Source organism: Oryzias melastigma, linkage group LG21, assembly GCF_002922805.2.
Source record: "Oryzias melastigma strain HK-1 linkage group LG21, ASM292280v2, whole genome shotgun sequence".
NCBI lineage: Eukaryota > Metazoa > Chordata > Actinopteri > Beloniformes > Adrianichthyidae > Oryzias > Oryzias melastigma.
In genome coordinates, this window is record NC_050532.1 from 28,253,917 (window position 1) to 28,264,593 (window position 10,677).

Below are 10,677 nucleotides of genomic sequence, written 5' to 3' on the forward strand. Positions count from 1 at the left end.
TGACGACGTCAGCCTCCAGCTGGAGCCTCATGGGGGGGGTACACTCAAATGCTGAGTGGGGGGCTTCGTTAGAAGGAAAATCTGCATTTTTGGGGCGCACCTGCCGACCCGCACCTGCTGTCACCCAGATTAGAGCGGGGTCACGACCTCTGACCTGCAGGGCCGCAACTGAGCCTGAGGAGGCCCGGAATAGAAGGAGCAGCTCCTCTGAGGAGGAGAAGGAGGAGGAGGAGGCTGCTGCTCCTCAGGGGGAACCCCAGGAAGACGGGGGTGCACGTGCACTGACGCAGCGTGCACGCTCAGAGGCAGCGTCACAGGAAACAACTGTGAGTGCACCTGAGTGGGGGGGGGCTCAGTGGAGGCTCTGGGGTGTCCCCGACCCTCACTGGGGGTTGGATGGGGCTGACCCCCCAGCTGATGCTCGTGGTCACGTTCTGCTCCTCCTCCGTGGATCTGCGTTCCCTTCGCTCTGCACGTCGGAACGCTGATGGATGCGGACAGCAGCTCTGGGGGGCGGGGCCAGTGGTTAGACAGCTTTGGTATTGGTGGTGACCCAGCTTTGCTCCGGCCCCTTTCAGAGGGTCACCAGGGTCCCGGAACAGGCCGAAGGCGCCTGCTGTCATGGCGGATTAAAGCACGAGCTGTGATGGGCATTAACCAGCCCGTAACCCCGGCGCCGAGGCCACGCCCCCAGCAGCCACTTCCATTAGATCATAGCAGCCTTTGTCTGCTGGTTTTCTGATAGTAGCGGCCCCAGAAGCCCCGCCCACATCCAGGGGAAAACCCATTTGACATCACGTGGATGATTCACAAAATCCCAAACACACCTGAGATGGAACAGGATGAACATTTATGGGACACTCTAAAACTGTTTTTATATATATTTATATATATATTTATATATATATTTATATATATATTTTATCTATATAATTTTTAAAACGTTAAAACTGTAACTTTTTAACATAATTATGAATATTTAAAATGCAGGAATATTATTCCAGAATAAATAAACTTAAACTTTAAATAACTTTCAATATTTTACTCTCCATAAAAATATATTTTGTCAAAATTATACAAGTTAGAAATGAGCACAAGATAACATCGGGTCATTAATAACAATAAAATAAAATGATCTGGAGGGCCGGATCCGGCCCCCGGGCCGTCACTTTGACACATGAGCTCTAAAGCTTTCATGCTGCATTTGACTACAGAGGAGGGTCGATGGAGACGGGTCGGTTCATGTTCTCCTCAGACCGGGTCGAGGTTCTGGAGTCCCCCCCCCGCTGGTTAACTCGGTCATCTTGACTCAAGTCGTGTTTTTCTCCCTGAATTGGGGTGGGGGGGTCATCCAGCCGCTCGTATTATCTTTGGAGGGTGAGGGGGGGTGTTGGTAGAGAGCGCCGCGTTCTGCTCTGGACGGAGTGGCGAGTTTGGAGCAGAAATGTGAAATGTCCCCCCCCCCCCCAGGAGTCATCGGGGGGGCTAACAGGTTTATGGAATCCACAGAAACGCCACAGAACAGCAGCAGAAGCTTTTAAGCTGCTTTGCCTCTAATGTGCTTTTCGGGCTCCGCGGGTTAGCCGGAGAACGGGGGACGGGGGGCACCGAGCGGAGCCGGGGCGTGAGCTGCAGGAACGGGGGGGGGGCTTGTTAACATGCACTTCGTGTCCCTCGCCGTCACCATGTCGGTGAAGCAGGAGGATTCAGATCAAAATGATTGGTTGGGGGGTTACAACCCAGGAATCAGAGGAGACGGGGGCTTGGGGGGGCAGAGAGGAGAAAACGATGCCGGCTGGTGGTGGTGGGGGGGGCGCTGGAGGGCGGCCAAGCCGCTAAGCTCTGGCAGCTCGTTAGCTTCTGTGTTACTGACCTGATAGACCACAAGTGCCCCTCCCCCGAGGCTCATGCACTGCTGTCTGACGGCCTCCAGAGGCAGCAGAGATAACAGCACAGAGTGACCCCCCCGGGGGGGCCCCATGTGCTCCACATGAGAGCCGGCTTTGGGAGAGGAATCAAAGCGGCGCGGCGTGCAGAGCGCTCGCCGCTTTGCAGCATCAACAACCAGACAGAAGTCCAGAGACGAGAAGGTCTGACAGAAAAGGCAGAAGAAAGTCAGAAAATGAAGTTCAGAAATGTTTCATTTCATAAACGGAGTGAAACGATCAGAAAAAGTGATCAGCCAGAAGCAAAAACCAGATTGTACCTGGAAAAATGTCTGGATAAAAACCGGAGATGCAGATAAAAATGAAAACAACATTTAGAGAAGAAAATCCTGGAGATGATTCCTGAGGGATCAGAGAAACATAAAGGAGGAAGTGACGGTGATTCTGTTGTTTAGATAAACGGTAAAAAACCTGAAGAAACGCTCCAGAAACGTCACAGGATGAAGGTCGTCTGCAGATGAAGATCTGCTGATCTTTGATCTCCAGGATCATTTCTTGTGGATTTAAAGCTTCTTCTGTTCTTCTAAAAATGTATCTGAAGCCATGAAAGAAGAGAGCAGCTGAAGACTCAGAGCAGAACTTCTGAACCGCCTGAAGGAAACAGAACCTGCAGTAGAACCAGATTCAGAACTTATTCTGTGGGTTTCTGCTGATCCAGCAGCTGCAGGATCTGCAAGATTACCGATCTGCAGCTCATATTATCCGTCCTGCAGAATCCCTTATCTCCTGTAGATCTCCTGTAGATCCCGGATCTCCTGCAGGTTTTTTGCACCGGAGCGTCCTCCCCCTTTACCCCCCCCATCAGAACCTGAAGATTGAACTCTGGATTTTTAGTCCCAGGATGGAAAATGTTCATCCTGACTGAGGGGGGGTTCATGGGGGGGTCATATCCCCCTCAGAGGCTGTGTTGTCTTTGGGATGTGTCTGTTTCTCTGAGATAGAGGATGAGTTGTATTCCATGTGTGACCCCCCCACTCTGTTTCTGCTGCAGCCACGTCCAACGGCACCATGGAGGGCATCGACAACCAGGAGGGGGGGGTGTGCAAGACCAAGTCCATGAAGATAATCATGAAAGTGGGACAAAGTGAGTACTGACATGTTTGTCTGCACAAATAAGGCCAGCGCCATCATCTGTGTGTCACCTGGGGCAGGAGGGGGGCACGCACGTGCACGCGCACACATGCACACATGCACAGGGTGACTCTGCTGTCATTTAGATGGAAATCGGGTTTTGAGGCGTGACCTCATCAACCTGCAGCCGACTCAGAATCTCAATCTGACAGACGAGGAAGAAAATGTGACATTGCAACTGTTGTCATGGAGACGGCCTCCTGTAGGGGGCGTTATTTCTCGCTGTCTAGTCTTTAGGCGCGAATCCATCCTTAAACACATCCTATGGTCTGGTGGCAGACCCCTGTCCCAGGTCCTGGGTTCAAATCCCGGACCGGCCCATACTCTGATACACCCCCACCATGCATGAATGCAGGAGCTCACAAAAGATTCACCAGAGAAGACCATGAGACATCTTTATTTCTGTGTTTTCAGGTCCCTCTGACCCCGTTTCACCCAAAGACAACCCCACCAGAGTGCCATACCCCCCCAAGTCCACAGACGGGAAGGGCACAACCAACAACGTCCTGAAGGAAACCGGTAAGAACTGCTTCCTGACTGGAGAATGTTCTGGAACAGGCGGTACGGTGGAGCAGTGGTCAGCACTCTCACAGTGAGAGGGTCCGGGTTCAAATCCCATTTCTGTGATGGACACAAAACTGTGCAGAGAGAACTCCACCCTCACCTTTCAGTAGCTGGGATAGGCTCCAGCAACCCCTGAAGAGGACTGGAAAAGGATTTACGGAAACGTTTGAACATTTATGGCATCTGAGAGCAGAAGGTCAGACATGTGGACACGGTGTCCGTGTGGGGGGGGTCTTCGTCCCGGGAAGACGGCTGGATGTCTCCAGCGAGGCTCCTGAACCGGCTGCTGTCTCTGTTCTCAGCAGAAAAACGTTCGTGTCCACAGAATCACCTCGTCAGCAGACCTGCTGCTGCATTCGTGCCGCTCTTATCAGAGCTGCAGCAGCTGAAGCCGTCTTCGGGGGGGGCAGGAAAACAGGCTGACCTACATGGAGCTCCTGTCCCTCCACCCAGAGACTCTGAACCCACAGGGCTGAAACCCCGCCCTCTCACAGAGGAACCCCCCCGTCCAGCATCTGGACCCCCCATACCCCCCCATGGGGCCTGTTAACCTCAACATGAAGTCACTTTCATACATCTCAAAATGTAATTTCCCAGAGTTCCTCTCAGCCCACTGAAGGTCATCACTGCACGGCTGAACGTCCGTATGAGCCTGGGGGGGCCCATGGGGAGTGGGGGTGGGCGGGTCTTTTTGAAATAGCAGAAAGAAGAAAACAGAAAAGGAGGGAGAGTGGGGGGGGGATCGCTGTCCTTGCTATGAGATCCAACGCCATTGAATGATGATCCACCAGGAGTCTGAGGGGCTGAAGGCGGAGTCTGGGGGGCTGAAGGCGGAGTCTGGGGCCGGGCTGTTCGGTGTTCCATGTCTGCTGAAGTTTATTGAACGTTTCTTCATGTCTACGAACTACTGAGTAATATCAGGAGTTAACGACGCTAGCAACGGTTGCTAAGGACCTTTAAATACAAATCTGCCCCTTCCCTGACTGACCCCCCCTCTAAACCGTCCTCTTCCTCTCTTCCAGCAGACCCCTCCCCGCGAGGCGAGCCGGGCCCTCCGGAGAACGGGAAGTCCAACGCCATCGGCTCGGAGGTGGCCATATTCGTGGGCATCGCCTCGGGCAGCGTCATCTTCATCATCATCATCATCATGCTGGTCCTGCTGCTGCTGAAGTACCGGCGGCGGCATCGTAAGCACTCGCCTCAGCACGCCGCCACGCTGTCCCTAAGCACCTTGGCCACGCCCAAACGAAGCGGCGGGGGCGGCAACAACAACGGCTCGGAGCCCAGTGACATCATCATCCCGCTCAGGACTGCTGACAGCGTCTTCTGCCCGCACTACGAGAAGGTGAGCGGGGACTACGGACACCCCGTCTACATCGTGCAGGAGATGCCGCCCCAGAGCCCGGCCAACATCTACTACAAGGTCTGAGGCGGAGCTTCTCCGGCAGAGGGCGGAGCCCAGGACTTGTTGGGGTTTTCGCGCCCACAAACAGACCCCCCCTCCTGTCCCTGGAAGTTTTGTTCCTTTTTCTTTCCCTCCTCCACGTTTTGATGCTGGGGGGGCGCAGCGAGAAGGCTGCCGCTCTCTGGGGGGTTTGTCGTCCTGGGATGAAGGATGGATGCGCCGAGCTCCTTCCTGTGGGGGGGCAGAGCGCCGGGGAGGGAGGGAAGGCGGGGCGTGGACCAAACGGACAAACTGCCGGGACCAGGAGGAAGCAGAGGGTGTTTCCTCACCTGAGGGACGGGCATCACCCCCACCCCCCCACAAAGATGGACTGTTTGTTTTTCACCACTTTCCTCAAGAGTTACTTGAACCTTTTAGGCCCCGCCCTCTCCCCGTCTCTGATCCGCTCTGCGTTTCAGGTTCTGGTTTCCGTTTTCTTGTAGTGAAACGGTCGTTCAAACGTGGACACCCCCCACCCCCCGGCGGAGGACCCTCCACAGTGCAGCACTTTCCGACCCCCCCTTCGTCCGGGACGGTCCGCAGAGAGGGCGGGGTCTAGTGACGGCATGCCGTCTGAGTAGCGAGGGCTCGCCTGCAGGACCTGGGCGATAGGGGCTCCAAGAATCCAGCTCGCCTTACTACTGTTTTATATGCATCAGGGGAAGAAGAGGCCGAGATCTGGCTGAGGTCGGCTGGCTGCAGCAGCTCTAGGTACTGTAATGTTTACCCCGCGGGGTCCAATGGTTTGGGGCCCCCCAGGGGCCCCGATCAGCGCGACCGGTGCTCTCCTGTTCTGGTGTTTGTGTTTTTGAAGCACAGGGACATTCACGTCGATTCACGCCGTCTCTTCACGAGCGTCTCCGTCTGGAGGCTTTGGTTCCCATTTTCTACCACATAGATGTACATTTAAAAGACATAAAGAGGAAAAAATGAGATAAGCAGATTTATTTATGATAGACACATAGAGCACAGGTGTTGTCCGGCGGGTGGAGAGGAAGGAGGAAGTGATGTTAATATATAACTGTATACGTGCACATTATGCAATCCAGGGTTTGGTTTCTGGGTTCCGTTTGGAGCCGCTGAGGCTGTCATGCCCCCCCCCCCGGTCCTGGGGGGCGACCCGGCTCAGCGTGCAGCTCACGTGACCCCGAACAGCTCGCGCCTCCCAAAGGAAGAATCTCACCGACACCCCCATTCTCATGCATGCCTGTGTGTGTGTGTGCACGTGTGTGCGCGTGTGAGGCGGCTGTCGTCCATCCCACCCGTGACCCCGCCCTCCGCATCCATCAGCCCATCGTTCGATCAGATCCACTGAAAAGCCAAGCCTTGTATGATCTGAGGTTTGTGCCTCTGAGAGGCCACAAAATCTGCAAATATGCAATTCTTATTTATTTTTTTAGTCGATCCTGAGAGAAAAAACACCAACAGAAAGTGTTCTTAACCACTGAGAGACGTAACCACAACTCCCTCCAGTCTGCTGTTTCTTTCCTGCACCGACTGTAGAATCTGGAACTGTGTGTTCTGCCCGCGTGCCGCAGAGCAAAGGCAAACTGTGAAAAAGAACCCTCAACAGCATCTGACCCGGCCGCACACGCGCGGCAGATTATGACAATCTTCTTAGTTTCTTTGAATCTGGGGCTCTTCCCGAAGCCCCGCCCCCTCTGGCGCCGCGGCTCCTGAGGGGGCGGGGCTTCGGGAAGCGCCTCGGGCTTCTGTAAATGCCTTGCTGGTTTGGTCACCTGACTCAGTACTTTGCACCGCTCTTCGGTAGGTAAGAAACTGTAAATACATCAGTGTTTGTAACGTACCTGGATCCTGGGATGTTTCGATAGCCTTACTCACCTTTGTAGGACAGAAAACGAGAAAACGCTCAGAAAAAGTGGAACACACTTCGGTCGAACAGAGATGAATACTTTTTTGGAAAATAGCTTATGTAAATATTGACCAGAACCCAATAAAACATTTTTATAAACTCTTAAAGTAAGATGTTTTGTATAAAAATTTGAATTTTTTGCTATGTATTTTAGCTAGCGCTCAATGGAAAGCCCATTCCCCTCTGCTCCCGTTTTGCACTGTTTCCATGGTAATTTGGTTTCAAAGATGAGAGAAAAGTTGCCAAACCGACTGCTGCATATTTGTGCCATAAGTGTGTACCATAAATATTTATTAAATTAGTTTTTCTTTGGCGTTAATGATTCATTTCAGTCCAGTTTGTCAGTAACAGTATTATTCTTGCATCTTTTGTCGTCACCGGGTTTTTTTCGTCATGTCCCGGCTGCTCGTCAGCCGGAGCCCCCCCCTGCCCCCACTCCTGCGGTATGAGACGGCCAGGCTGTGAAAATGGTTTTCAGATGACAAAAAAAGAAGTGAACGTGAGGATGAACGACACACATTCCACCAGTCTGTTACAAACTGAAAATGTTTTTCAATAAAATCTTTTTCCTATGGACCCCCGTGTCCCTGCTTGGTGTTTCCTCCAGTGGAGGGTGTCGGGTTTCACACAGACCATGGACATTTGTGATGTCATCAAAGAGGAGCGGCCTCCTCTGCGGTTTGTCATTTCATGTCCACACGTTCAGGTTTTCAATGACTAAAAGGAGAAAAAACAGGAACATTCAACTCTTCAAATACTGTAGATCCTTAATCAACAATAGATCCTCCATCAGCCATGGATCCTCCATCTGTTGTTGATCCTAGATCTGTGGTAGATCTTAAATCTGCAGCAGATCCTGAATCAGCTGTAGGTCTTTCATCAACTTTATCCTCCATCAGCCGTAGATCCTAAATCTGCAGTAGATCCTTCATAAGATGTACATATTAAATCCACAGTAGATCCTCCATCTCCAGATCCCCCATCATCTGTACATATTAAGTCTGCAGTAGATCCTCTATCAGTCATAGATCCTCCATCTGCAGTAGATCCTAAATCTGCACTAGATCCTCCATCTGCAGTAGATCCTAAATCTGCACTAGATCCTCCATCTGCAGTAGATCCTCATTTCTTTTGAATGAACTGTTTAAAAACTCAAATGAGTTTCATGTTTTTCCTCAGAAGTTTTAGAATTCCACTTCCTATAACTTTACTGGCATTAGAACTGCTTCCAGTGATTGTGTTTCCATGGAAACCGTTTAAGGGCCGAGTCTTTCTAAACATGGAGAAGCTTCAGTTTTCCTCGTTGACACTCCAGTAATATTCAGGGACCCGTTGGAGTGGAAGGATTGGGACGTGCAGCTGCTGTGGGGATTTTTATTTGGGCTCACAGGTTTGTGCTACATTTCCCACGATGCATTTCTGCGGATTCCCTCCTCCTTGAAGGAGCGGTTGGCCCGACACCGTCCTGCTGTGAAGCTGGACTGTGATTCGGACCGTCACCTGCAAAGATTTTCACTCCACTTCTGTCGTCTTTCAGGGAGGAAAACTTGAAGACCCAGATCAGAGTTTCAGCTTCACCCAAACCATTTTTCTGAAAATCAAACATGCTCCTTCCTGATGCACAGAGACCGAAGGCGTGTCTGCTGTGGGCAGGATCGTGTTTCCTCTCCCCGCCATGGCGTGGAACAGAAAAGTTTCCAGCCAAACGATCTCTAAGCTGGTGAGTCAGTCCTGTTTTCTCCTCCGGCAGCCGGCCTGCAGACCAGCCGAGCTGCCAGTGAGTCAGGAGACGACCTGCCAAGAGCGAGCAGGCAGAGACACAAGCGCAGCAGGCGGCCGTCCCCTCCACCAGAGCGGGCCGGCCCCCGTCAGCTCATGCATCCCATCCAGACGTCAGGGCAGCCGTCCGAGTCGGCGAGCTGCAGGCCAGAGCGCAGCGTCCAGCCAGACTCTGATAGATTCAGACCTCAGCTTCTTGGAGTCACTCGTCCAGCGAGTGTCACCTACAGGAATCGAACGTCTCTGAGGCTGAAACCTTCAATCAGATCAACAATCTGAAGAGGTTTGAAAGGACAGAACTTTGTCCAGTGAGGCTCTGCTGTCAGACGAGACCATGAAGCTTCCATGAAAGCTGGAGTCGATGAGCAGACGGGTTCTAACCCTCAGACCACCGCGGTCCTGCTTCACGTGTTTCTGTGTTCTTCATGATTTAAAGAACACTTTGGATCTTTTCTTCTTCACATGATGATGCAGACGTGATCGTCCTGCAGTCAGGATACATCCCCGAGTCTGCAACCTGCAGCTCCAGATCCACATGTGGATCTTTGATCTCTCTGTAGTGGATCCTCAGACAAACAGAAAATACGTCATGGAGATGCTGATCCAGCATGTCGACGTCAGAGTCAGCAGATCCCTCTAACCAAAACTACCTAAAGAAAACAAATAAAGCCCACAAACTAAGACTACCAAACCCCAAACTAAAATAACAAAACCCAGCAGTGTGAGACTGCTTAATAATGAATTCATATTCATTATTAAAAAACATCAGGTCATGAATGCAAATCCAAATTTCTGAAAGGCTAAAGTGAGACTATGCGGCTCCTTCTAGGTTTTGGCTGTTAAAGGTCGTCGACCCCTGTTCCAGGACTTCCGTGCTCGTGAAACGATCCTGGGACGCGGCGTCTCCTGACATCAGGACTTCAGGTGAACACGGAGCCGAAGCAGAAGAAGTCAAACTTCAGTTCTAGTGTGTTTTTGGACTCTCAGTCGCAGATTTCTGCTCAGACATGAACTCAGAAGTTTCATCCTTAAATGAGCTTAGCTGCTCGCCTCTGAACAGTTGGACAGGAGGGCGGTTGCCATGGTTACCGCAGAGCTCCATCTCCTCTTTTAAACCATCTGCACATCAACTTTTTGAGGGTTTGGGGAGGAATTTTATCCCAATCTGTACTGATTGGTGTGTTTTCTCTTTAAGAGCGATGATCCAAACCTTTGTAGGTGAGAAATCTGGATATGGACCCACTTTGAAACAGTTCAATCGGTCTAAGGGAAACATGGACCTGGAGCTCCTCTAGGCAAGAACGTTTTCATCTTTATGTAATAAACACCAGCAAACTTTAAACGTGAAGCTGGAGCAGAAGAACAAGAACGACATTTATCAAGAATAAACTTCTGTCCTGATGGAGAGAAAAACCAAAAAGTCTCATTTCTCCTCAAACCAAAGATCTGAATGACGGTCTACAAACCTGCAGCAGAAAATCAGTCGGAGAGTCGCTTTGTCTGCTAACAGGGAAGAAGGGAACACTACGGCTGAGGATTTGATCAATCAATCAGTCAGTCAGTCAGTCAGTCAGTCAGTCAGTCAGTCAGTCAGTCAGTCAGTCAGTCAGTCAGTCAGTCAGTCAATCAGTCAGTCAGTCAATCAATCAATCATACTCCATTGATCCCAAGAGAAACTGGTCTCCACCATCTCATCTTCACGTCGTGATGCTGCTGAAGCAGAAGCGTCTTCGGCTCAGCAGAGACAAACTTACTGGTGGGGGGGGGGTGATTTCAGCATCCTGGTGTGAAAACGTTCAGCTCGTTCAGGACGTTACTGCTTGTACTTTTAGTTTTCTTTTTGAAATATTGAGCAACATCTGCTTCAAAGGAATGAATGATAAAGTCTTCATATTTCAACATTTAAGTAGATTAACAACAAAGCTTTAAATATATTCATG

At 51.1% G+C, this 10,677-nt stretch overlaps 1 protein-coding gene and 1 long non-coding RNA gene across 4 annotated transcripts in view; both read left to right on the forward strand.

Annotated features, from left to right (window-relative positions):
- efnb2a (ephrin-B2a) overlaps nucleotides 1-7,534 on the forward strand; it is a 15,584-nt gene extending 8,050 nt beyond the window's left edge. For 2 of the 3 annotated variants that reach the window (XM_024286842.1, XM_036209669.1), the window contains 3 exons: nucleotides 2,938-3,030; nucleotides 3,492-3,596; nucleotides 4,664-7,534. In XM_024286842.1, coding sequence (XP_024142610.1) covers nucleotides 2,938-3,030; nucleotides 3,492-3,596; nucleotides 4,664-5,070 — 605 coding nt within the window. In that variant the 3' untranslated portion in view covers nucleotides 5,071-7,534. The remainder of the gene's footprint in view (nucleotides 1-2,937; nucleotides 3,031-3,491; nucleotides 3,597-4,663) is intronic. The other variant, XM_024286843.2, reaches the window with a different exon arrangement.
- A 719-nt stretch (nucleotides 7,535-8,253) lies between these two features.
- Nucleotides 8,254-10,102, forward strand: LOC112155526. The gene is made up of 3 exons (XR_002920802.1): nucleotides 8,254-8,348; nucleotides 8,496-8,678; nucleotides 9,567-10,102. It is a non-coding gene; the product is annotated as an uncharacterized LOC112155526 (long non-coding RNA).
- Nucleotides 10,103-10,677: the final 575 nt, after the last annotated feature.